Below are 27,222 nucleotides of genomic sequence, written 5' to 3'. Positions count from 1 at the left end.
CCTCAACTTTGTATCACGGTATTTGCTAAAACCCAACAAACGATTGCCCACCTTGAAGAACAGCCACTTGCCTGGATGTCCAGGTTACGATGAATCCCAGCTCCTAACATGCTAATTTCAGGAGGCTCGAACTATGGGAAAGAGCCATAAGTCATTCATCCTGAGGACCAGAGGAGCACAGCTGGATCAACCTACTTCTTAGCAAACATCACAGAATACAGTGATTTTTATTTTTTTTAAATATTATTATTCTGCAGCCATCAACCTGCTGGTTATGTAGCTGCTATCCATTCACCGGAAGTTTAGTGAACTTCAAACAGCGATCATTAATGGTCACTGAACTGCAGAATGCCCCAATGTGCTTTCAGATTTCATTTACCAAGGACCAGCAATCAGCCAAAAGATTTGCTCTGACAGCAGGGAAATACAAGACCCTTTGACAAGTTCAGCCGGGAATGTGCTGCCAGCATTCCTTGTTAAGTTCATGTTCTACCCTATTTGACGAAACAGATCATGCAAATTGTCCTTCTGCGGCTGCTCAGCCTGTCACTCATTCTTCCATTTAAAACAATAAATAAAAGAACAAAAGAAAAGCCCACAAGTACAACGAGCTGTTTACAAGCAAATTCCACTTACTGAGACCCCTAATTATCAGGAAAAGGTACAGATATCCAAATACAACATTAAATTGGTTGGGGGAAGGGAATCTTACTCATCCAAAGGTTTAACCAGGAGGGCCACCTCAGTTTCCCATGTGCACAGACCTCAACCTCCCCCCTCACTCTGCTACTGCTCGTAATCACACTTATTCTTCTCTTCCCACTTTGATTTGTGGCTTATGGCATCACCACGTTCTCCCGTGCCAGGAGACCCTGTGGATGCACAGCAGGGTCTATAACCACTCAGAGAAGCTGTGAAGCAACACCAGGTGCCAGACAGTGAAGTCCGAGACATTTTGTTCTGCAAAGTGACCACCGGTCTCTTAGGCGGACACGCTGTTGAGACATCTCCCCTTCCTCACAACACAAAGGGAAATGCTGATTTTTAGACTGCAATATTTCCACATTTATCAACCAGAAGTTGAGCTGAAGGGAATCGAGCTCCTAGAAGCCTTATATGGCTGTAAAACAAAACAGAGTCAGCAACACTGGGGCCAACACAACCTTTGCTGAAGAGGGGCCTCACAGTGTCCTACTATTATGCAGAGACACCGCACTGTGCCCGCCACAATGGGATTCTCCCCAGCTGCAGAACACATCCCATCAAGTACAGTAAGACTCTATTAGAGGAGATACAATAGGGAGCAGGAGGACTCGCTCAGCCCAGCTTCTGAGAAAATAACTCATTTCAATGCAAAACAGCAGTAGTTATTAGACACCTCCTTAAAGAGGAAAGGAGAAGGACAAGGGAGGGGGAGAGAGGGAGACGGGGACCACGGCAGTTTGCAGAAAAGTACCTTTTTCAGATTAATCCACTGTTTGAAGTAATCAGCAACCGGCAACCCTAAGTACTGGCATTGTCCTGGTAACCTGTAAGAGAGAAGAGAGAGCAGGTTTGATTCAATCAGTGTCCTGACAACACAAACTCTGTTTTCTTAAGTGCATTTAGTTCTGAGATGGAAGAGGCCCTCAAGTCTGCTGTAACATGCTGCACATCAGAAAGACTGTAGCTCTTGGCAAAAAAATCTCTCGGAAGAGCAGAGCTTAGCTGAAGACTTGTATACATCCAGCCACACTCAGGCTGAACATTTGGAACGGGAGCTCTGTGTAAGTGCAGCACACAGCTCTTCTCCACGGTGCCTAACACACGCAAACACGACGGGAGCATCCAGGCTGTCCTTGGCTAAATGAACTCATCGCAAATCCCTGCAAAACCATCCTGCTCAGCCAGCAGCTTACAGGGCAGACAGAAGGACTGACACTTCACTTGTCATGCCCTGGTGCTTTTCCACTTGGGTTTCATGGTTAAAACACCAAGTGAGACGTGAGGGAGGGAAGGAAGCACCGATGCGCTCATTTTTGAGGGTTGTAGTGCTGCAGGACCAACGTTTGAGGGCTAAGAAAGGAGAGGGTGCTTTCCAAGCAGGCGCCTGGGAGAAGAGAGCAGTCACAACTCTAAAGACGCAAGGTGCTGCATCTGTCTCATCCCGGGTTTGAGCACAGGCAGCCAGAGCTGCGAGCAGGGTATTTAACCTCTCCCTGCCCACAGCGAGCCGCCGGAACAGGGTTCACAAAACAAAACCACACCAGGAAGGGAGGTGGATGGCCTGAAGGGATAGCAGGACCCCAGCATTTGGAAAGCTGTTTCTCCCACGCTGTGCTGGCCCCGGTGCGTTGAAAGGGGAGCTACGATGGGCTCCTCTCTGTCAGCAGAAGGGGAAGGCTGAGTGGCGAAGCCGTGCGGCTCCAGCCGAGCCTGCGCAGGGAGATGAGTTATGTGAGTTTTCCCCGGCCGGTTTGATCTGATCAAGAGTAATTGATGGATCTCGTTCATTCACGTCCTGCTGAGCACGCCTGGGGCACTGGTCACAGGATCTTTAACTGAAGCAAAGGAGCATCCCAAATAAATATGTCAACTAAATAAATGACTAAATTAGAGCTATTTGTGCATGTTAAAAGCCACAACTCCAGAATCGGCTTTTGCAAATGGAGGTGGGTGGCAAATCTCACAACTTCCTCAGGCCCTTGGCGGCTACTGGGGGAGGCTGTAGGGGAGGAGGGAAGAGCTGCAAGTGCCAGCATCAGCTGCTCAAACATCCCAACACAGACCAAGTCCAGGGCAACGTCTTCTCCCACTCTTCATACAGGAAAGAGTGAATAATCCAGACTGGACTTCAGACTCAGGGCTGAAATTCAGGAATAAACTCTGGTCAGATGTGGATACAGGCCAGGTACATCGCCTTGAGCTGGGGTGCGCCATCAGCACCCCATGCAGCAGTGGAGTGCTCAGCCCAGCTCCAAACCCTCCGGTGAACAGGGCAGCATCCCTTCAGACCTACAAGCGGATCTGTGAGCCCTGCTTAGGCTGAGAAAGGAAGAGACTCTCTGTGCCAAAACCAAATGCCTGGTCCTGAAAAGATTTAGGAGCAATAATTTAAGTCATACAAACACATTTGAATAAGGGTGTCCAGAGGAATCTCTTTGAAAGTAGGAAGCCTGTCAAAAGCACAAGCTTGCGAGCAGCGGGGCTGCGGCGATTTGCAGGGTAAGCAATGTGACTTGACAGCGCGGTCTCATCTCTGGGCACGGCTCATCTGATGCGAGCACCATCGCGCCGAAATGAAGCACCTGGAGTCACTCCTCGCAATTGCACAGCCGTCACATAAATAGCAGCCTAGTCCATGCATTTTACAGCCATTACACATATGTCCGTGACATCCCGCAGTTAAACAGACCCCACCAACCCCAACCAGCATGCTAAGAAAGCTCTTTATACAGGAAAACTGCTTTCTGCTGGTGCCCGAATCAAAAAAAATCACAAGAAATGGAAATATCTAAACTAAATGATCAGTCTGATACAGACACGTGATCAGCTCGACCTCTCTTTGGCTGCTCACATTTGGCTAGAAAGGATGATGACAGCAGTTTGCAAAAGGCATGTTACTAAAAGCTGGGTTTCTTCTCCCTGCCCAAGAGGTTTTCATTAATACAGGTCTCAGCGTAGCTCCAGTTAGAAGAATAATTATCACCTCACCTAACATTTGGATAAGGCCCAGGAAGAAGCGAATGCAGCATCATTCTTGTTAGCCACAGGAATTGACAGCAAACCACCCAGCGCAATGAATGACATCTAAAGCGTTTCCATCCCTGTGGGACCAAAAGGTCCAGCAAACCGGACAGTCTGGTTCTACTTCCACTTCGAGACTGATGGCAGTGTGCCCTGGGCACTGGACAGTGGGTCTTTAATTGGGGAAAATAAATGCTCCAAATAAATATGTCAACTAAATAAATGACCCATTTTTGCACACAAGGAACAACCCCAGAAGCTGCCTGTGAAGCTGTGTGACCTAAGGACATTCCCCCTCCCCCTCTGTGCTTCTGCTCCCCTCATTTCACGTTAGCACCAGGGACACTTCACCAGGTTTCCAGGCACTAGAAGACCTACGCTCATGCTGTAACATGGGTAGGCTGTCAGCAGCACGGTCCAGAGCAGCAGTCTACTCCCTGAGCTGGAAGATGCATGTCTGGTGGCTCCAGGCCAGCAGGGATACAGCCACCCAATGTCCTTCCCTCTACTGAAGGACTGTCCTATGGGTCTGGTCCAGTCTGGGCTTCCAGCGTTCCCAGCACAGGGAACCAGGGGCTCTCACTGCACAGAAACCAGGTCCCTGGGTAGCTATGGGAAGGAAAACACCCCTGGAGTTGTCTTTTCCCCAACTCCAAGCTTGTCACCTGCAGGAGTCCCTTGGTGACCAGACAGGACTTCTTCCAGCACCTTCTCCAGGCTGGGGTGTGCAAGGCACACCTGCAGCTTTCCTGGGGAACAGAAGTGCCAGGGCCTGTAAGGAAGCATCTCCATTTACCAGGGTCACCATTCATTTGAGCAGCTCATTTGGTAAACACGTTCTTATGCTCAGTACGGCTCCCTTGCTCTCACAAAATTCAGCCTTGATCATTGGGGCAGCTTTGTTTGAGGACTGGGATTTTGTTTGAGCTTGGGATTTGGCCCTCCCTCAGGTGAAGAGAAATGATGGTGCATTTCACCGTATTCAACATCCCATGATCCTTCCAGCTTTTGAACAAGGTCTCGCTGCCTCCCCAAACACTGAAGCTCCCAGTCCTTGCAGGCTGTCAAAACCACCATCACAGCTTCAAGTGTGACCACACTTGACAAAGAGAAACTTGAAAATGGCTGTGGGATTTTCCAGCCTTTGACGCAGCTCTGGTAAAGTCTGTCCTTCCAGCAGCAGGGATGTGAGCGCACAAACTCGACCCGCTCTCAAAACACAGGTCCCCTTGGCACAGAAGAGCAAGTGACAGCAGGCAGCTCACTCTCCTCTGACGGGCAAGCAAGTCCATGTCCCCCTTGGACTGTGGTCAGCGGTGGCAGCTCTGCACCATTTTCAGAGAGCTCCATCACCCCAGGCTCTGATTTCCATCCGGCCCAGCTCCTCCACTTTGCAGGGTAAATGGGGCCTGGAGATGAAGGCGATGCAAATGGGAGACGAGGTGACATGGCTGCATTTCTCCCGTTGAAGCCGTCTCTCTCCAAGGCAGCAAGAAGCGCACAGCTCGGCGGTGATAAACGGCCTTGCTTTAGTTATCACTTTCCTTAAGTTAAGGAGAGCAGCCTAGTGATGGATGGGCTGGAATTCGGTTATCAGGGAAGGCTGTCAGCCAGAGTTGCCTATCTCCACACACATTTAGCAGGGCGTCATTATGCGATGGCATGGAGTTAAAATATGGCCAAGGGTATTGAAAGAAAAAGAACAGGATTAAAAAAAAAAAAAAAAGGCAAATTGAGCAACAATAAAAGAGCACGAGGCAAGAACGTTATCGTACTAGTGACACCTTTTATCTCAGTCTGGTTAGCTAGAGCAGGGCACAAATTGGTCCTTCCTCCACTATTGTATCCTCTTGTACAAACACAGGCAGATAAAATGTGTCACCAGTGCGATAGCATATCAATTTAACCCTAATTATCTAGGGGGTCAAACTAAGAAATAGGGGTTTCTCCTTTCAACAGGTTCCTCCGTCTCTGCTCGGAGCCACCACATTAATATGGAAGGGGGAGGGGCAGCCGTAATTGATTTCTGTCACTCAGGTGGTCCTGGCATATAAAAAATTAATGCTTGATTCTCCCAACTAATCAAAGCTGGTTAATGTCCATCTGCTTCTGGGTTCAGGATGTCAGAAGACAAAGAAATTGGGCCACTTTCTACACACTGGGTGTATTGATATTGAGCCAGTTAAAAGAACAAGCCCCTCAATGGGAAAGATAAAGGGACATTAAATCTTGTTTTTTATAGACCTGGTCTCAGCCCTGGAGACCTTGAGTTGTAAGAGATGCAGAACATTTTAATTGTGTCCTGGCCAACCCCACTGCACCGGGTTGCAAACGAGAGGGCAGGCAGGCTGCTGCCCTGGAAATCCCTTGCTGGAGGAGGGCTGGAAAGCTGTTTGGATGCTGCAGCACACAACAGTGACAAGGTGAGAGCCAAAGAGAGGAGCTGTCACACCACCTCAGCCTCGCACCCTAGTTCAAAGCCAGGCTGGTCAAGACGCGGCTCTGGATCATGCGGAGCGGAGCTGCTGCTCTGTTTTGATGTAGGGTGGGACGTCTGCCAGGCAAAGAGGAAAGCTCAGGTGCCCTTTCCCGAGAGAGAAAACCCGTGAGGGAATAACATCCTGTGCTAAGGCACCCGAAATACTTCAACAAAGAAGCAGCACCACGTGAGCAAAGCCACATCTGTCTGTACCAAAACTCGCGTGAGCTGGAGCCAAGCTAGAAATTTGAAGCAGTTTAGGTAAACCCACGCCCTCCCAAAGAGGCAGCCTTAGGTTGACCCAAACTTGGTTGAAATAGTATGTATCAGTGGCTTGGGGACATGAAGGGCTGAGACCCTGCTCCAAAGTGCTGGGGCTGCAGGAGCATCCCACAGAGGGGCAGAAAGCCTGTCTGGGCTCTGCAAAAACCAGGAGGCTCTGGCACCCCGCTCACACCATCCTCAGCTCCACGGACCAGCCAAGGGGCCAGAGGAGCCTGCCTGCCCCTGCTTCCTACCAGATGAACCCTTGCTGGGTGAGTGCATCCCACTCTCACCCAGCACACCCATGGCACTGTCCCCCTCTGCCCCCTGTCACTGCAGGCCAAACCAGCCCAGCATGGCTGTCCTTAAAATTCACAAGTAATAGGTGTGGAAAGACAATACACTTGGAGAGGGTCTGAAAAGCCCTTGGGCTTTCACAGAAACCCTGAGACAGGTCCCATCTCCCTCCCTCTTCGCCTTCCTTCCACCCTCTCAGTTCTCTCAACCACCTCCAAACTTGTCACAGTGCAACAAGCCTACGAGCTGCACATCAGCTTTAAATATCAGCGTGCGTGAAGCAGGGACATGAGAGCAGGGGAGAGGGAACAGACAGAGCAAGCCTCCATCGCCTGTCAGGAAACACTAATGAATTTCAACACCAGCAGCCATTGCCTCAGACGGGCTGGCGAGAGGAGGAGACGGAGTTACAGCAAGGAGCCTTTGCAGAACAGCCTGCCTTATTTTCAAAGCCCCCTCTGTTAATAAATGTCACCGCTGAGCGGGCTGTAGCAGTTCTAGAACCGGCATGGGGTGGGTTGGGGGAGAGACAGGCAACTGACAGCGCTCACGGTGCCTGGGCAGCGCAGCCTTTTCTTCTGTTGCATCCCGAGGCAGAAGCCAGGCAAAGGAAGCAGGCAGGACACTGCTGTTAGCATGAAGCTGTCTTCCATCCAGCCCCAGTACCCACATAAAAACCTCCACAAGGAGCCACCAGTGCAACTCCAACACATCCAGTCCTGTTCACTGGGACGGATGGAGGCTCTACACGGAACGGTCTTTGGCATGGGCAGAGGGACACCGAGACGTCCGGCCACGCTGCCCGTGTTCTCGGCAGCAGCAAAGGGTTACAGAGCAGCCTGTCCCTTTGCTAACACAGATGCATTCCCGAGGCGGCGCAGGAAGAAGCATCCAACACAGGGCACCGCACGGCAACCGCACCGATGCACAACGTGAAGGTCAATGCAAGTCTTCTTTACAAATGTCAACCTGTCATCTCTGGATATTAATGAGGGCTGACCAGCAGCTAAAATGCATCCATGCTCCATTAGTAATAAGAGAGACACGATGCAGGAGAAGAGCACACACCATGGCGTGTGGAGGCACCAGTGGGTGCGCAGGGCCCGGGGAGGTGTGCTGATGCACGAGATAACCAGGGCCATTCCGGCTGCCCAGGAAGGGAAGCAGTTGCCACACAAACCCCTTCACTGGAGTGTGTGTTATCTTTTTCCATCAATCTTTAATTGGATTAGTGTAATGAGGCCAAAAAACCCGGGCTAAGCAGTGAGGCTAATACCTGGCACTTTCAGACCTCCTTTTTCTGTGATGCTCTTTGTGGACAGTGCTGCCTTCTCTCTCCACCAGGCACATTCCTGCCTAGGAAGCTTAAAAGGCAATCTGCAAGCCTTAACGGTTGCGACTCACAGCAGCACTGGCTGAAATGCATGAACACCCATCACATGTTAACAGCCAGATCCCTCTTGTCTAAATTTTTGCTGGGTACTATGAAATTTGGGAGAACCTCAACACTCATGCTTCCCAAGCAGCCAGCGTGCAAATGGAAAAGGCTGTTACCCCAAACTGCAACCAGAGCAATGTGTACACTAGGAAAATAATTCTGCCACAAAACGCACACAGGGCAAGTGGCTCGGCGTGACTTGCTCGTCTTGCAAAGCCCCGTGATGGCCCACTGCCATCAACCTTAATGAAACATGAAGGCATTTAACAGCATGCGAGATCTGGCCCTTTTACGGGTATCTGTCTGTGCGTCAGCGAGATGCTGGCAGAGATGCTATCTCAACATTAAAAGCAAGGCTGTAACACAGCAGGTATGCAGCCTCCAACAGAAGATGTTCATCAGCAATTGCACACACATGACGCTACAATAAATCCATGTGCTACTGCTTAACAGCTTCTCTTAAAAAGATTCATAGCTCTATTTACTGAGCCTGATTCTGCTGCTATGCATGTGGGAGTAAATCTGGAGTAACTCTACCTGGAGTTAGTAATTAGCTAGTGCGAGCAGGATCAGAACTGAGCCTTTTGATTTTTAAATAGCTAGTTAATTACCATGCAGGAAACCAGAGCTTGCTGGCTCCACGGTTCAGCTGAGGTTAGGAGTGCAGCAAGCACGAGTTTTGCACTCATCCATACTGAGTCCTCCAGACCAGCAGAAGGGTAGAGCAAACGCTCTTTCTCACCAGCCCTTCCAGACAGGGAGGATGACCGGGTAGACTTCCCTTTGACATCAGAAGTGCATGACATTGCTCCCAAGGAAAGAGAAACTGGGAAGTCTCCAAGGCTGAGGTGCCCCCCCGCCCAGCCTTGGCAACCTGGCACTACAATAAAAACCCTTAAAATCAGATTTCTACATACAAGATTGTTATGACAGTCCATCTGCTTCCTAAATATGACATTATACAGCATCTTATGAATAGGAGTGTACAAAATTAGACACTGTCTACATCTACCACACAGGCACGTTCTTACCCAACGTGACCACATGAACTTCTAATCTGTCATTAGGAAAATCTCTTCACTGTGCAGGTAATAAAGCACTGGAACAGACTGGTGGGGGAATCTCCTCCCCTGGAGACATTCAGACACATCTGGAGAAGATCCTGAGCAACCTGATCTGAGTTTGAAGTTAGTTCTGCTTTAAGCAGGCGGCTGGATTAGAGATCTCTATTTACATATTTCTGTGATTCACGCTGCAGCAGAGCTTGGTTATACAGAACATGTCCTTTCTCCATCTATATGGTCTCTTATGAAGTTTTGCATACAGACACTAATTTTGTAATTGCCTTGTCCTTTGCATATTAGAAAGCATTCAGACTCCTGCCGCAGAATACTGTAACTACACACTGAGAGAGGGAATGTACCTGATGCAATGGATGCATCCACAACGCTTCATGTCTAAGCTCCCTCAAAACCAAAACACATACAAAAACTAAGCTAAAATTAAACGCGCTCCTCTTCCCACTGTACAATTCCCATTGCAGAAGTATTTCTCCCCAGGAGACCAGAGCATGCAAGATCTAGAACTAGGTGCTGCTCTAGAACCAAGATATGTATGTCCCAGTCCTTCCTCAGACCTGCTGTAAGACAGGCAGGAGGAAACCTTGGCTCTGCTGTGCTTTGCCTGTCCAGACCATTTAGCGTATAAACTCTTCAGGACAAGGGCTTCACTGCTATGAGTCATAAACTGCTTAGTGCCTAATGGTAAAGCCTATAGACGTTTAACATAATACAATCATGTCACTTAAAGGCCATTAGTCTCCAGTCTAAACAGCACTTTTCCAGTCGCAAAGGGGACCTGCCAACTCAGGAAAGCAAGATAAGTAAGGGACGTGGGTGGCCAGTCGGGTCACTGGACTGGCAGACACCCGACGTGAAGCCCCAAGCAGGACAGAGCCCAGCAAAATGGCATGGGGAAAAGCCATGGCAGCTCTAGCAGTCAAAGAGCTTTATCTTTTGGGCTTTATTGAACTGCTTGAATTGGCTGAAATCCCTGCCTGCCAAGGGAAAAACCTCTCCACCTCCAGCCACAGCTGTACCGCTTGCAAAGTGGAACAGCAGCCCCCCAACCACACAGAGGGCCTCCAGCCTTCTGTATCACCTCTCTTCTCACCCACTGAAGCAGATCATTTATCTGCAAGAAAATATACTGTTCTGTCTTGTGACACTGTTTGAATCCCTCTTCTTTCTGTCTCTGCCCTCCTCTGGCACCACATCATCCAGGTCCACCCTCTTCACTGACTTCTGTGATTGCCTCTTCTTCCCACTCCCTGCTAAAGGGAAAAGAAATCCTGTAAGGAGCCAGTGGGATGGGGTAAACCCCCTCCCCATCCCCTCTGATGATACACAACCCAAAATTACATGTACAACAGCTCCCTGGGCTCCCAGCACAGCCTCCAGGCTGGCAGCAGTGGGGAGCCTGGCACGTCTTCTAACAGCGTCTGAGCACAGGTTTCTGTGTAGTTCCAAATTCCACCTGCACAAGGGGAAAAAAGTTTGTCTTTTCCTTGGGGGGACGAGACCGCTCCCCACCTCCAAGCACAAGCTGCCATTAGTATTTATTCGCCAGAGAGAAGGAGCAACGAATCCTCCAGAGCAAAGGACAAGTGCAGCAATTAGGATGCAGGGGCTGCGGGAGCTGTTTAACAGCACGACCCGGAGGTCAGTGCCGCCGACTCCCAGCCCTGCATAAATATTGCATGAGCTGGGGAGAGGGGCTGTTGCAGCCACCCTCAGCGCCAGCCCTTCCCCCTCTGTGGCCATTCTGTGTCTAGCTAGACATGCCAGCAACATTATTTACAGATGTGACAGTTGGGAAAATCACTTGAGTAAGTAGGGGAATGGGAAAGGGAGCTGCTCGGTGCAGCAGGCACTTTGGAGTGGGCGCCCACCCGCACCCTCTGCTGCCCCTTGCAGGGCACTGCTCCGCTCAGGCCATTGCCAGACAGCACAGCCCGTTCTCAAAGCGGAGGATGAGATACCACCACGAACAAGGAGGGGAGGCCATGAGCTCCCCTCCCAAAGGTTGCCCAGGGGTTTCATTATCAATGCTGCTGAAGGACACTTGAGCCAGCAGCTGCTTTCCGGCTTCCTATCAGTATCTCTGCTAGACCCTCCCTTTGGAGGGAGCTTTATAGCAATATAATGAGAGGCTTTATAAAGAGCTTCCCCTCAGACTCTGCCTGTGTAGCTCTGCAGAAGGGTCCCTACCCCGACACAGCCACAGTGGCCTCATCCCTTTGTTTGGTACCAACCACCTTCTTTACCAATGACCTGTCCACTGTTCTCTGAAGGATCATCTTCAGCTGCAGCTTCAGCCACGCTGATCGGCACCGTCCCTACTGCATCCTGGAAGGACCTCGTGTTCCTCTGCCCATTTTTTTGCTGGGGATGCCAGTCAACTGCTTGTTTACTCTACACAAATACAAACTTACTTTTGGGTTCACTGATACTGGGAGGCTCCTGAGGACAAGGACACAGGCCACCCTTCAACTGCACCAGTAGCCCATGAATTCCTATGGGCACACAGCTCATAAACTTTACTGCCCAGGGCAGCACACAGGGCTGGAAGATAAGAAATACACCGTGGATGTGCTTCTGCCAATGATACCCCTCCAGAAATCCCTCTGTTGCTCTGTGGCTGGTTGCTGAATCCAGGGAAGGTAGAAGCGTGGTCTTAACCATTCTCGGCTTTCCTGAACTCAGCGTGCAATTAATGGGCTTAATTATTGATGGCAAAGGCAGGAAAGGGAGGAAAGACAGAAAAATCCAACGAGAAGGGAATGATGTGGGGGTGGCAGGCGCCAAAGGTCTCCGAAGATCTTCCCGCAGCCTAGAGCAGAGAAAGAGCCCCTAGCCGCTCCGCCGCTCCCACGGCCCTGCTCTAATGCTCCCTGACATGCCTCTGAAGACAGCGAGCTGTTTGCAGTCACCACCGTGATTTGTTAGTAATTATTTTCACAGTGTCACATTGCTGTCACTCTCTTAACAAAGAGACAGGCAGCCTGAGGCTGCCTGCGAGAAAGAACCAGCAGAGAAAAGGAATTGTCAGGCACCCAGGGATCCTCTTTGCTTTCCAGGTTTCACAACCAGAGTCCTTACCAGCTTCTGAAGAGACTTATGAGGAGAAGTGGCAAGTCAGAATCATCTCCCATCCTGGTCACAGCAAGAGGAATTAATTACTTAGCCCCCTCCTACTTTCGCCTTACCTGTAAATCCAGTGCAAACCCCAGGTCCTTAGAGCCCCTTAAGCCAGCGATTTGCTTCAGGCCTGCAGCAAGCGCAAAAAAAACTTTGGCAATTGATGACTTTTAGTGCTTTCCTTGCAAGCTCCAATTTCTTTTCACATGGTCTTGCCATTAGACTGCATTTCCCAAGCATGGCAATCCCAATGACAAAACCCTGCCTAAGCCTATCGCCCTGGCACACATTAACCCTCCGGACTGGACACGTGTGCTCTCACTGCACCAGTCTCATTAATTCCAACACGCTCTTGTGCTTCATGTGGCAGTAACAGTTCACTTGGCAATGCCAGGGGACCCAGGATCTTCCTCACACCTGCATTACACAACCTAATGGCTTGGTGTCTCTGTTTTCTCACATGCAGCGCGGTGACTTGACAAGAACCTCCCCTTGAACCACCTCCCATCCATCCATCCATCCATCCATCCATCCATCCATCCATCCATCCATCCATCCATCTCATACCTGCTGTGCAACCGCAGCCATCCATCCTCTAACTGACTCATCAGTCCAAGGTAATCACTCCTTTCCCAGTAAGCGTGGAGCTTGCTTGGGCCCCCAAGGAATGGAAGCTATTTTGGCACCTGAAGTGTCACACAATATAAGGATATAGAGATGAAAGACTGAGACACCTGGCCAGCCAGCCCTTAAAGCACTCTTGATCTCTACACAGAACGCAAGTGGACTTCCTCCAGAGCAATTCAAAGTTTGAATTACTCCCAGCAGAAGTCTTCCTTCCCTGCACACTTACTGACGGCGTGCAAGGGTCAGTTCTGCAGCCACGGGGAGACTTGGGTATGAATTGACCCTCTTAGCACAGAGAGTTTGGAAATATTAAGCCTCGCAGTCTAAGCAAAAGCCGCCTGCAATTAACTGCATGGAAGAGCACTGACTCAGAGGGCAGCTCCTTTTCAGGGGTCCTTTTAATAACCAAGAAATGGCACATACATGCTGTGAAGAATTAGGATCACCATTGGGAAGCTAAATGGTCCATAAAATGTAACAGCTCCCTTCAGAGCTGGGAGCACAGCGAGCAGGAGGAGAGGTCTTGGCAACCTCCCACCAGCCTCCTCCCTCAACTGGGTTTGCAGGGGACAGGGGTGACTCCAGGCGGGGACAAGGAGCTGCACGCAGTCGGTGCCCAGGCACCGCTGGCATGCTGGTCTGACGGTCAGACGTGAGACCCGGCTCAACACTCCGATGGAAAAACTGAAGCAGGGAAATTCAAGATGATCAAGAGGCACCTATGGTAAAATGGCAAACGAAGGGTGTCCCAGAGCTGGGCAAAGGGAAGGAGCAAGCCCTGCTCAAATAGAGGCAGACAAAGCTAGTGGGACCAGATGTTTAACGTCCTTGTTGGTGACATGGACAGTGGGACGGAGTGCAACCTCAGCAAGTCTGCCAATGACACCAAGCTGTGTGGTGCAGCTGACACGCTGGAGAAATGGGATGCCATCCAGAGGGACCTTGACAGGCTTGAGAGGTGGGCCCGTGCAAACCTCATGAAGTTCAACAAGGCTAAGTGCAAGGTCCTGCAAGTGGGCCAGGGCAATCCCAAGCACAAACACAGGCTGGGCAGAGAATGGATTGAGAGCAGCCCTGAGGAGAAGGACTTGGGGGTGTCAGTTGCTGAGGAGCTCAACATGACAAGGCAATGTGCACTTGTGGCCCAGAAAGTCAACTGTGTCCTGGGCCGCACCAAAAGAAGTGTGACCAGCAGGTCAAGGGAGGTGATTCCCCCCCTTTACTATGCTCTCATGAGATCCCACCTGCAGCACTGCATCCAGCCCTGGGGCCCCCACCATAAGAAGGACATGGACCTGTTGGAGAGGGTCCAGAGGAGGGCCATGAAGATGATCAGAGATCTGGTGCAGCTCTCCTATGAATACAGGTTGAGAGAGTTGTGGGGGTTGCTAAGCCTGGAGAAGACTCCAGGAAGACCTTATAACAGCCTTCCAGTACCTAAAGGGGACCTACATGAAAGATGGAGTGGGACTTTTTACAAGGGCACATAGTAGTAGGATAAGTGGTAATGGCTTTAAAATGAAAGAGCATAGATTTAGGTTAGATATAATGAACAAATTCTTCACCACGAGGTGGTGAGGCGCTGAAACAGGCTACCCAGAGAAGCTGTGGATGCCACATCCCTGGAAGTGTTCAAGGCCATGCCGGATGGAGCTCTGAGCGAGCTGGTCTGGTGGAAGGTGTCCCTGTCCACGGCAGGGGGTTGGAACTAGATCATCTTTAAGGTCCCTTCCAACCCAAACCGTTCCATGATTCTTTGACCAAGGCAGGACAAAGTTCTGGGTGGCATGACCTGCCTGCACACAGCCCTGCCAGCACAAGGCACTGCTTCCTCCGTCTTCGTCCCCCAACTCCTCTGTTCTGCTCTTTCTTCTAGTACCACCTCCATGTGCCTCATGTCTTTGCTAACACCTTGTCCAGAGCAATCTCCGAGCACACACCACCATCTCTGTGGTGCCAGGCTGAGGGCAGCACCCTGGCCAAACACATATAGAAAGGTGACTCGGATGTGGAACAGATTCAACTTGAAAAGTTAATCTGCAGCTGCAGCATCCTCCCGAGAGACCTGCACACACCCAGACATCCATTCCTCAGGATGACGAGACTTGCTGGACAAGGCACGTGAGAATATGCTGGAGGGAAAATACCAGGGATGACCTCAAGATGGCCCAGTAGGTCTTTGCCAGCTAGGAGCTTCAGAAGGAAAGGGACTGATCCCATCCAGGAAGATGGCTCCCAACGGAAAATGAACATGCAAACAAAATAAAATGCTTTCAAGTAAGCTACCGACTTCCACAAGGCTTGAACAGAGCAAGTGAAAGGGGCAGGAGGCTGCTCCCAGGCTGGCAGTACTTTTCAAGCAGAGGTCTCTCAGCAGAGCAGCCACGGGAGCATCACTCCCAGCCAAGCCACTGGGAAGGAGCACTGGGACCAACACACAACTGCTTCGCTTCGGCTGGGAAGTAAGAAGAGTCAAGATCCAAAATGAGACAGCTGACATTTTAGCCCCAGCATGGAAAACTATTGCTGTCTAACGCTAGGAAACTTAAGCTTTTTGCAGTAATAAAGAAAATTCACACATGCGAAGCTAATCCTATTTTTCACACATGCCACAGACAACAAAACTCAGATGGCAAAAAGCCCTCTGGTGGTTTATCCTTTGTAGTTCCCAAGCCAACCAGCTTCTCAGTTCCCCAGGGCACGTGGTAACCACGATGCCGAGTTGCTATTAGGGGTCTCTCTTGCACAGGCAGAGGCCAGGGTGTGCTTTATACCAAATGCCCATTACAGAGCCATTGATTTTGAAACCTTTTTGCCTGAATTTGCTATCAATGCTAGACACAGAATTCACCTTAGCAATGCCTACTGCAGAGGGAATTATGGCTCCTTACTGCATGAGCAGATGACACCAAGACCAACAGCTTGTATTCAGTTCAGTGTGACTGTTTCCAAATGTAGCTCAAGTTACATCACCCAGGGATGGAAAAATCCACGTACTCCATTTATTACCCCATCCCAACAGTTCAGTGCTGGAAATAAAGTACTTGATGCAATGCCTGTCTCATTCTCCCCTATGCTGTAATTGTATTTCAAATTCTCCCCCGTCTTTCAGGCTGCTTCCAACTTCTTTGGCCCTAATTCCCAGGCAGCAGAGTCCATGGTCCCCAGAGCACCTCAGGCATCACAGCTCAATAAATCTGTGGCCGCTGCAGCCTTGACTATGACAAATGTCTTTGCTATGACATGCCAAGCAAGTAGCAGACCTGAAGGTGACTGTCCATTGCATGATGATCCCCGTGGAAAGATTTCATGTCCAAAGTTCAACCCAAAGGCATTCCCAGAGTCACACATCTCGGACAACATAACTTGCAGAAGCGCATGCAACCAATGGATCTCAAACAAAGGCAAGAACAGGAGAAGGATAACAAAAGTCAAGTGCGCTACATTCATTTTAAATAAGCATGTTCAGAGGGGAATCTTAAAAACCAAAGTTTATTTTGCGTAAGTGGCATCATTTCCTTTAAAAACAAAAAGCCGGACTGTGGGGTTGCAGAAGTGAATGGGGTCAGTGCTACTCCCGGTAAGTGCTAAAGAAGAGCATGCTCACAAGGCTGCCTCGCTTAGCTCCGGCAAAGCACTTTAGGATGTAATTACATGAACAACTCCATCAGCAAAGCTGACTTGAAAGGTTCCTGACCCTGGATACTCAGTCCCGTCCCTGCGCTGTAGTTCACACCACCCTCTTCCTTCAGCCAATGTAACCGTGAAGAGATACACCATAGGCTTGGTCAGCAAAACGCTCCCCACTCAAAGCAACAACAAGCTAATCCAAAGACCTTAGTCGGAAAGGAATGGGTTTTTTTTTGTTGTTGGTTTGTTTGAGGTTTTTTTGGTTTGTTTGTTTGTTATTTTAAAACACAGATTACTATGTTATCTTTCCATTACCAGCTCTTTCTTGTTATTCTCAAAGCCACCCTCTGAACATAACTTACCTCCTGCCACCCAACCATCCCACCCGACGCCTTCTCCCGCCTCTCCCCACAGCTACCCAAGAGGTCCCACTCACTCCATTCAAGCAGAGACTACCAACCCCCTCCCGGTCCTGTGATAAAGAACAGCATGCACAAGGGACACTAACACCATCAATCCTTCTTCATTTATGACCCAAGGCTGATCTCAAGCCAAATCTCCAGGAAAGACCAACCCATAGCCACACTTGGAGACGGTGTGAGAAAGCAAGCATCCTCCCAGCCTGCGTAACTTGCAAAGAAAGAATTAAAACAGTAAGATAAAATTAAGCAATGGTATCATTTACTGCTCGGAATTTACTAATATGCAACCTAGGAAGAGCACCAAGGGCTATAAACATTTCAAGACGCTTCACTGTGTTTTATCACTATATTAGAGAGTACTTGCCTTTTAACACTTATTTGAGAAAATAAAAAACTTCTGAGCAGTATTTTCCTGTAAAGACATAAATTAGCATGTTCTGATCAGCCACAGCAAGTGCAGCACAAGCATCTTCAGATGTGCCAGAGGTATACAGACCAAAGCCTACATGCATTTTTAACTATGCTCAATTCATTTGCAGAATGATTCAAAACTGGAAGGAGAAGGATTAACTGATGCTCTTGACATTAAGGTGTAGGTCTAAAAGATGCAGCACATGTGGTTTCAGCTCCTTTCCCTGCCTCTGCTTGTACCTGCATGGCCACAGGCACATCACTTAACCCCACCGTACCTCAGCTCTGTAGCTACGAACACACAGTAAAAATGCTTCTTCGGTTGCCACGCTTAATTCACATTGTGCTTAAGAACAGGCAAAATGGTTTCACACACGGAGGGAGGCAATTTGACATTTCAGAGGAGATAAACCACACTAAAGAGCTCACATTACAGGGGCTCAACCCTGGCAGACACCGAGTACCCTCTTTTCCACCACAACTGCCTCCTGCCGTCAGCAGCTCCCGCAGCCCATCAGAGCACATTCCCCTCACCACCCAATGCCGCATCAATGCAATTTGCTTAATCACCAGTGACAGTTCCATCCTAGGTGCAAGACGAGGTCCAAGCACTAAAGCAGACCACACCAGGTGTCTGAATTCGGCCCCAGAGCTGTTAAACTTGGAGGATAAGCTCCTTGCAACAGGCTAAAGGAATCCTCCCGCTGAGCACTCAGCGGCCTGAGGACCGTGTGCCTAACGAGGCTGTATCCCCACTCGTATTTTAGCTTGGCAGGTCTGGTGTTCCTTTCATCTTTTGCTTCAGGTAGCTCTCTTTAATTAATAACGTTTCTGTGTCGACACAGGGAACTTTCCACCCAGAATGAATGGCCCTCTCTCATTAGAACCACGACTTGTCATGATGTATTCAAGAGCAGGAGTGTGATTCATTCCCTTGTCTGGGAACGAGGGGTGTTGCTGGGGGGTGCGGGGGGAGAAGAATCTCTGTAATGAGTGACTGATATTTGCTGAAGTTGTCGGCTTGAACTGCCTTGTCAGGACAAGCCTTCAGAAAGGTGATGTTCTTACTCAAGAGGTTTTCCTCATTAAAGAAATTGCGTCTTAACAAGAGGGAAGGGGAGGGGTGGCAGGAGAGCTGCTGTCTCCCCGACTCCAGCCTGGTTCACACACACCGAATGCTGAAAGCTGGCTGATCCAAGCGCAGCCAGCAGAAAATCAGCGCTCCATTTCTGAGCCCTCTCACACAATGGTCTCTCTTCGGTAGCAACCAAACCCTCCACAGGGACTCTCCTGATGGTGCACCACACCCACGACAAAGCCTTTGGTGGCATGGCCAAAGAGCTTGACTCATCCTGAACCATACGCCCCTGGCACATGCTTGGTGTCCTCTTCTGGGTACCCAGCTCCTCGTGACTTGTGCTCCCTGTTGTCAAAGGGAAGCCAGACAAACAGCTCTGAGATCTTCTGAGGAAACTAGTTCAAGCAAAATCAAGTCTGCAGCCACAGAGTGTCTTGTTCCCTGAAGATTCCTGAGCCAAGAAGAGGCTTCACAGGTCCTTTAGCAGCTGAGCTCCCACCTTGAATCCTGCAGACTCAGGTAATGCTAGACACCATCAGCAGAGAGCAGTACCTTGACAACTGCTGGCTCCCTGGTGCTTTTCTCTGAGCTAGGAGTGCTACACGCATTGTAGGTCTTGGCTTTGACAGGGCTATCTGCTCATCTTGTCCAGACATACACCACCACCAGTCTTGTAGATTCCTTCTCTTTGTTCCAGCCACTACCCCCATCCAGCTTGTTCACCCGCTGTGCCTCCCAGTGCCCTGGCAATTACCAGTGGAACCCGCTGGAAATGCCCACAGTAGACAGGCCTTTCCAGAAGACACCATGCCTCACCTCTTCAACAGCACATGCAGACAGAAGCCAAACTAAATGCCCAGGCCAATGCTGGCGAAGCCAGAAATAAGGCTGCATGGTTTCCCATCAACAGCTGAGCTAAAGACTACAGAGGACAGGAACACCAAACCACGTGAGACACAGGGTAAGAGGATCACAGCTTGCTTCACGAGCAGCTCTGCAAGCAGCTGTCATTACTGAGGAAGCTGAGAAAAGGAGCAGCAGAGTTAGGAATGGACCTGCCCCAAAAGCACTGCACTCACCTCGTTGTCCTGAATCCCTCTGGAACCCAGTGGGGTTTTTCTACCGCACAATGATGCTACTAGCACACTCCTCCAAACCTGGGCAAGCAGGACCACCTCCCTTCACAGTGGCCCAGTGCCTCCCATTCCCAGTGTGTGATCTCACCAGCTACACCACAAGCCTTGTAGGGAAGCACGGGGTGATTCCCTGGAATATCTCCTAGATGTTCCACATCTCTGGGGGTCTGTCTTCCTGTCTGAGCAGCCCTGTTTCAGCTCTCTGCCTTTAAAAAGAGATGCTCAGTTCTGCTTTGCTAAACCCTATTTGGCAATGTGTCTAAACACACGCAAACTTAATTAGTTCAGGAGGGAGACTCGGCATTTGTGGTGACGGATAAAAGTAATGGGAAATGAGACAAGTCAGAGCTGGCAGGGAGTCCTCACTCAAGCCTCATTCACTGGCATGGCGCTAATCAGATGTGACGCTACACGCTGCTGCACCCACCCGGCGACGGAGCGGCGCGATGCGCTACTCACCGAGTGGCTGCAGCCGGGCTCCCGCTATCCGTGTGGCTGGAAACACGACATGTATTTTCTGCTTTGCCCTGGAGATGCTTCGAGATTGAATTCTGAAGTTAATGGTTTAAAAAAATTTTTTAAAAGGAAGAAGGAGAAATGAACCACTCAGTGCAACCTCATGGCCAGGAGTGGAGTCTTCTTTTCCAGCTGACTAGTGAGGCACAATCCATGCGAGAGACCACTGCAAATGGCGAATTGAGTATCTCCGCTCCAGAACTGCTGCTGAGCTAGCTGACTTCACAGCCCCTATGGCTCACCAAAAATGGAGCTCATCTTTACCTTTATTTGCCCACTGTAGAGCTCTGAAGCAAAAAAAACAAACAAAAAACCATCCAGAAGGTTGTCCACTCCACACAGACACCAGGTTAGGATGTCATTATCTGGGAACCTCGTTATCTGCACAGATCTGCAGAGATAACTCTATTATCCGCACAGATAACTCTGCTCCTCACAACCATCACCAGAAGCAGTAAGCTGCACTCTCAGAACAGCAATACAGGAGTAAAGAACTGAGAAAAGAGAACAGATGAGAAACAGAAGTTTAGCACACCCCTGCAGCGGTCCTTGTGCTGATCTCTAATGAAAGTTTAAACATGATATATAAAGAAAAATAAGCCTCACTCTTAATTTAAACCAGTAAAACAGGAATTGGTAATACATTCCAGCTCTGGCCATAGCCCCAGCAGAGACCCAGATTTTGACTCAAACGCTCGCATACTACACTCCTGTCTGGAGCATGGCAAATTTCTCATCTCCACTAGCACTTGTGCTTCTGCTTTGGTCCTCATTCCTCAGTGTCTCACTAATCACACCAAGAAGAGGCAAGGAGCTGCCACTCTACAAAGACCACTCTGCAGGGAATAGCTGGTGCTGACTGCTCGCAGGCTGTGTGCAGTTTATTTAGGATTCCGACTTGGGGAAACCAATGTCACATGGAAAACCAAGTAACACTACTAACGAGTTGCGGATGTCAGTTTAACGTTGCGTGTGTCAAGCCCATGATTTACCGATGTGATAATAACAAGTCTTTACCCAGTGGTAAAGCTGAAAGCTGGAGCAGTATTACAGGAATCAAAGTAAACTCAGCACAATATGACACGGATCTGCAAACAACTTATAGATTACACTAATCTAATTCTTAGACATTTAACTCAGGTTTTTTTAAATAACATGTCTACATTGGTGGTTTAGCTATTTTCATAACAAAATACTCCCACACACTGACACTTGCAGATCCCACCTGGTACTCTCCAAATACAGTCACCCAGCTGATAAAGACGACCTTAATGAAAAGAACACTGATGAAGCACGCCAGACTTGGCTTGTACTCTCTTTCAACGACTTCTCTGTGATTCACATCCAGTTGCTTTGCCAAGATGACAGAGAGGAAGCCTTGTATGCAAAAGTCAGGTAAGGACCGTTGCTTGATTCGGGTGCACAGAAACAAAGTTCCATGTATGCACTCAGAAATATCCATCCCTTTGGAAAGTATACCGGATAAAAGGGAAAACATCACAAAGCTCCAGTTTAAACCTCTCTTGGGGTTCTGAAAGGATTAATTTGCTACAGGGAACATCCTAGGCAGAGATCTTGTACTATGCGCAGCACCTACCTGTCTTCTTAAACAACCCTCCACTCTCGATTATGCACAGCAAACGATTTCCCTAAGAAACAAAGACTAGGGACAGTCAGAGACTTGTAAGGACAAAGACATACACACTACAGGCAAGCATGGAGCAATAAAGCCCAGAAAAATCTCCCTCCCCTTCCATACTCACATCACTTTCAAATCCCAGTCTCCGCAGGTCACAAAAATCGACTTGACGCTGGGATCTAAGAGGCCTTCCTTCGCCATCCACTCGTCAACCCTCTGAAAGGAAGGCAAGAAAAGGGGATGAGCTTTACAGAGACAGGCCGAGCCACAACAGTTAAACTCAGATAAGCTGCTTGCAATCAAGAGAGAAGAAAATTGTGATCTTATCCATCCTCTCCCTCTCTCTCTTCTCTCTTTGCTTGCCATCTCAACAACAGCACGTTTGGACCTTTGAAGATTTCTGATAGGAGACATCAGGCAACCAGAGCAGAGATGATGTTATCAGACACCGCAGCAGCTCTGTTCGCGGAGGGATGGAAGTTGTGCAGCGTTACCAGGACCATACAACTGCACCGTTACCTGGCATTCCTCCTCCGCTTTTCCTTTCCCTGTACCAAATGGACTCACAGTGAGTGTAACTTTCCTCACATGCTCCAGTTCACACAGCTCCATGGAATGTGGGAGAAATGGAAGGGCTGGGCACACACAGGCACTGTGCAGCAGTAACAACCAAAGCCGCGTGTCCCCTTCCTCTCTAGGCTGGGTCTCTTTGCTCCTTATAGCTCTGAGAAGGTGCTTGTTCAGGGTACAGTGTGGATTTAAGCGAATCCACTGTTCCTGATCAACTTCCCAAACGGACAGATGTTCTGCATCCAGTTCAGAAATGGGACATGTTAACCTGAAGGATGCACATCCACCTCAGGGATTAACCAGAAGGAACCAACCTAGACTAAAACCCTTGCGTAGACATTTGTTCCAGTTAGAACCAGCAAAGGACATGCCTAAAATCTTCTGGTGGCAGATGACAGGCAATCAGCTGCTATTATGCAGCCTTACTAGCAACATTTCCAGTCCCTCAGTAAGAAAAATCCCTCCTCTTTTACCTTGCTCCACACCTTCAGTTCCTGAATACACTAGCACGCTGACTGACCTGAATCTCATTTTAACCTGGAAACATGCTGCTGTATGAACGCCTTCTCAGTCCAGATTAAAAAAAAGTCTACAGAAATGTTTCCACACTCTAAGAAGCTCCCACAGAAACAGAATGAACCATTTTCTGTAAAACTCCTGCAGTAATGCATGTTCACCCACCCAGGCAAGGCGGGTTCTCCCTCCTGGGGAAGCAGACACAGGCTGTTACGCGCTCGGAGAGTTGGGGGTTTGCACGGATGCAAGATGTCACCTTCCCAGAGCACTGTCTTCAGCCTCGTGTCACTGCCACAGCCTCTCTGGCAGAGGATGGTGCTTCTTTCCGCAACCGATTGTCCAACAGCCCTCTGGAGTAAAACTCCCCCCAGGCAGCACCCAGCCCCTCGGCCTCCCCGGAGCCCCCAGCCAGCCCCGCGTGGGGCTGCCCGAGCGAGGGACAGCAGTGCTATAACCTTTCTAAACGCCCTGATGCGCCCATGAAATGCTGTCTCCACGGAGGATTTTAAAGCCTCTAATTTGATTTCCTCAGATAAGCAATTGTTGCAATTATTCTGATTAGGAACAATTAGGTAACACAGCAGTGGAAATCCTGACAGAGGCAATGCATCGAACACCAACCTGCAGCCTGAGCAGGCTCTGCTTGAGGAGGTTTCCTTCACTATTTGACTACCAACAAAAGCTATTGATGGAGAAATACTTCCAAGCTAATTAAGCCCTAAATGCTGTAGGAATTCAGCATTAAGCAGATGGCATTATTAGGGCTAAATCTGCATTTGCACATCCTCCAGATTAGATTTTAGAGGCATTTTCTTTCTATACTACATGTATTATTGAGCATTTAAATAGGTAGAAAAAATTAATTTAATAAAGTGCTGAGGGAGGGGAAAGAAAACGACGGCAGAAGCTCCTGCAGCAGTGGTCTCGAGCAATGTCTTGGTGCTTTAAAACTGGTTCAAGCAAGAATCGCCTCTTCTCCTATCTACTGGCAGGAGTTTGGATATCTTGTCAGCACCCTTGACATGAACAGCTGGAGATGACAGATCAATGGTTCAATACTCGCGGCAGCGTGTCACCAACGTGACAGCAAATGTTATTCTAATGAAGCTGTAATCATAGTCAAATTACGCGGTTCGATTCTCAGCAAGGGGAGGGCGCAAGGAAAGAGATGAAGAGGTGACAACAGGATCAGAGGTCAGAGTTCGGGAACTAAAGGTTACTCTGCTTACCTCAAGCACTTGCTGGAGGCTCGGCTGCCCATCCACCATGCCTTGAATAATCCCAGTCAGCTGAAACGAGAGACAAACAGAAAGCAGGCGTCAGAGCAGCATTCAAAAGATCATTAGAGAGGTCTCCTCTTCTGTCCATCTCGCTGTGACCAAAACATGCTTCTGTGACCCACACGGACATTGCTGAGGAACCAGCCACAGCAGAGCGACCCTGGCAGCTCCCCATGGGCAAGGGCACAGCTTCATCCCCAACACAGAAACGCAGGGGGACTCCTACCCCCACCATAAAACAGCAAACTCTCAGCAGAGAAGGATCCACTTGGGGAGCGGTGGTGCCCTCTGCTTCATGTGCTGGCACGATGCCCAAAATGCTGCCCTTGCTCAGCATGCACTTCACCAGTTTTGGTGTTGCCATGACTTACACAGGCAGCGGTAACTACTGGGGTTTCTGGTTGTTTCCCTGCTATTGAGGTGACATCAAAACTGCACAGTGCTACATGAAGAGAACAGACCACTATGGGTAAGTGAGATTCAGAGCGGAGCCAGCCACCCTCCACATGCATGTTTTCCCATAGCCCACCGCAGCATCCATCTGCATTTTGAAATTGTATTTGAAACACCTGAATGAAATCTGAAGAAAACCACTTTCTTCCAGCACCCTGGTCTACTCTGTTTTTCAGAAGGTTCTTTAGGAACAGGTCCTGCCAACAGATAGTCCTACTGACTGTACTGACTGCTGGCGTGTTCAAAGCTAGACACACATAAAAAGACGCGGTCTCATGGGCCTCTGCCTGTGTCTGCCCAGGATGGCTCGAGGCACATGGAAAATAGATAATTTTTCTGTCTGCCTTCCAACTGACAAAACTGTCTTTTAACATATTGAATATTGGAGGTCAGCCGCTTGCCATCAACGCACCCAAGTAATTAAAAAAATCATTATTAAAACAAGTGCACGCTGCAGGATTTCACTTCGTATGGCACTCCCCTGAAGCCACCCATCTCACACGTTTTCATAAAACAAAGGTCAAACACAGCCCAGGAGCAAGTCCTGCTCCCTGCACAGGCACCCAGGCCCCCAGAAGCCACAGTGTTGTGCAAGTCGGTCCGAAGATGGAGCAGTATTTGCCTGAAGATCGCCATCAAGAACTTAGAGAACTGAGGCTCTGACAGAAAGAACGTGTGGACAATGATTTGGAGAGAGGCCCGAGGAGAAGCATTGTGTTGTACTGTTTTCTCTGATATGGGGGGCTACTGCTAACAGTGGCTGCTCTGTGGACTTTGCCTGCTGCTTCAGCTAAAACCAGCCCCCACCTCCTGAAGGCTGTTGTTATGGGGGTCTCTTTGACCAGGAACAATAGCTGCCATCCAGAAGATGTGTTCTCACCTGCAGTCTCAGCTACACGTGTCCCTCACCTGCTCCCCCAAACAATGGCCAACGAAAAGGAGCATGCCCAGAAGCTCGCCAAGGGTCCTGAGGTCACCCAATGGACCAGAGAAAGACCCCTGAATGCTGGACACGTAAGCGTTGGCAAAAGAAAGCGTGAATCTTTGGAGCCTGCGCAGTATGAGCCTGGGTTGCAAAATCAAGGCGGAGACTGGCCTAAAACAATGGGAGCAAGGGGGGGGTGAAGAAGCATAAAAGATGAGACCAGAATGGACACCGTTGAAGATCTTCCCACCAGAGGCTCCTGAACCATGACGGAGCACCAGCAGGACTCCACGGGACCCAGAGACCGGAGGGAGCTTCTGGAACTGGACCGGTGATAAATGCAACCTCATTTCTCATCTTTACCTTTACTTTTCCCCATTTCTTTCCCCTTTCTTTTTCTTACTCTCTCTATCGCGTGCAGCTTTACGGGCAAATAAAGTAACACTGCTTGGTTGAATTATAACCCCTTGGCATTTTGGTCGCCTTAATTTTGCGCTCTGAGATCAAGGTAAAAGAACCATCACGAGTCCATCGCCGAATGGACCGTGACAAGTGTCCGGCTGAGAGGTGCTGGCAGCCCCCCCACCAAGCAAGAGTAACTCAGCCTGCTCATAAAACATAAGCCCTCCCACCAATTTATTAAATGTGTGGCAACTGAAAGAAGCTCAATGGTTTCCACCTCTCTGTTTCTTTGGCTGCTTGGCTTATAGCACTGAACACAGAGGAAGGGGGAAAAAAAGAGATTAAACTCCAATTAAACTGTAATTACATTTAATGAATACCAAATACCTGACTCACTGAATAAGCTGTAAGTGGAAAGATTATTTTCTCATGGTGACTTCCATGGAATGGTAATACATACCTTTTAGGGAAAGTATTTTAATTTTAAGAATGCAGAGTTCCTCTAGGTGGGTTTCTTAAGTTCATCAAGCTATTATGAGGTGGAATTTTAAGGAAGTGGAGGAACACAGACACTCTTTTATATTCCAGAAACTGTTTTTATATTAATCTGTATTTTAATTGGGTAACAGCTGCTACCTACAGACTTCCCATACTCTGACAGGCAAACAGATTTGAGAGATTAACACACAGCTCTTTAGAGCCATTTTTAAAGCTCACAGGCCTGTTTTTTTTGCTTTTCTTGCCATCCTTCTCTCCACGCATTCACCTGGCAGAGGTGGACAGCTCACCTACCGCAAAGTGCTGGCTCTGCCTCTCAGGGGGCAGCTCAAATCAAACCTCTGGACGTGGCTGGCAGATGGAAAGGATCATAGAATCATAGAATAGTTTGGGTTGGAAGGGACCTCCAAAGCTCATCCAGTCCAACCCTCTGCCATGAGCAGGGACATCTTCACCAGCTCAGGTTGCTCAGAGCCCCGTCCAGCCTGGTCTGGGATGTCTCCAGGGATGGGACATCTACCACCTCTCTGGCCAACCTGGGCCAGTGTTTCACCACCCTCATTACAAAAAAATTCTTCCTTATATTTAGTCTGAATCTCACCTCTTTTAGTTTAAAACCATTATCCCTCATTCTGTTGCAACAGGCCTCGCTGAAAATTCTTATAGGCTCCCTTTAGGTTTTGAAAGGCTGTGATAAGGTCTCCCCAGAGCCTTCA

The 27,222-nt window shown here is 49.1% G+C and overlaps 1 protein-coding gene across 3 annotated transcripts in view; it reads right to left on the bottom strand.

The window, feature by feature from the left end:
• ERI3 (ERI1 exoribonuclease family member 3) overlaps nt 1-27,222 on the bottom strand; it is a 138,003-nt gene that overhangs the window by 81,997 nt on the left and 28,784 nt on the right. For all 3 annotated transcript variants that reach the window (XM_082052442.1, XM_082052443.1, XM_082052444.1), the window contains exons 4-6: nt 24,178-24,237; nt 21,987-22,078; nt 1,457-1,529 (exon numbers count right to left, since the gene is read on the bottom strand). In XM_082052442.1, the coding sequence (XP_081908568.1) occupies nt 1,457-1,529; nt 21,987-22,078; nt 24,178-24,237 (225 nt within the window). The remainder of the gene's footprint in view (nt 1-1,456; nt 1,530-21,986; nt 22,079-24,177; nt 24,238-27,222) is intronic.

The sequence above is a fragment of the Streptopelia decaocto genome (assembly GCF_964273445.1).
Source record: "Streptopelia decaocto genome assembly, chromosome: 5".
Lineage (NCBI taxonomy): Eukaryota > Metazoa > Chordata > Aves > Columbiformes > Columbidae > Streptopelia > Streptopelia decaocto.
The sequence above is the reverse complement of the archived record's forward strand: the minus strand, read 5'-3'. Positions and strand labels throughout refer to the sequence as shown.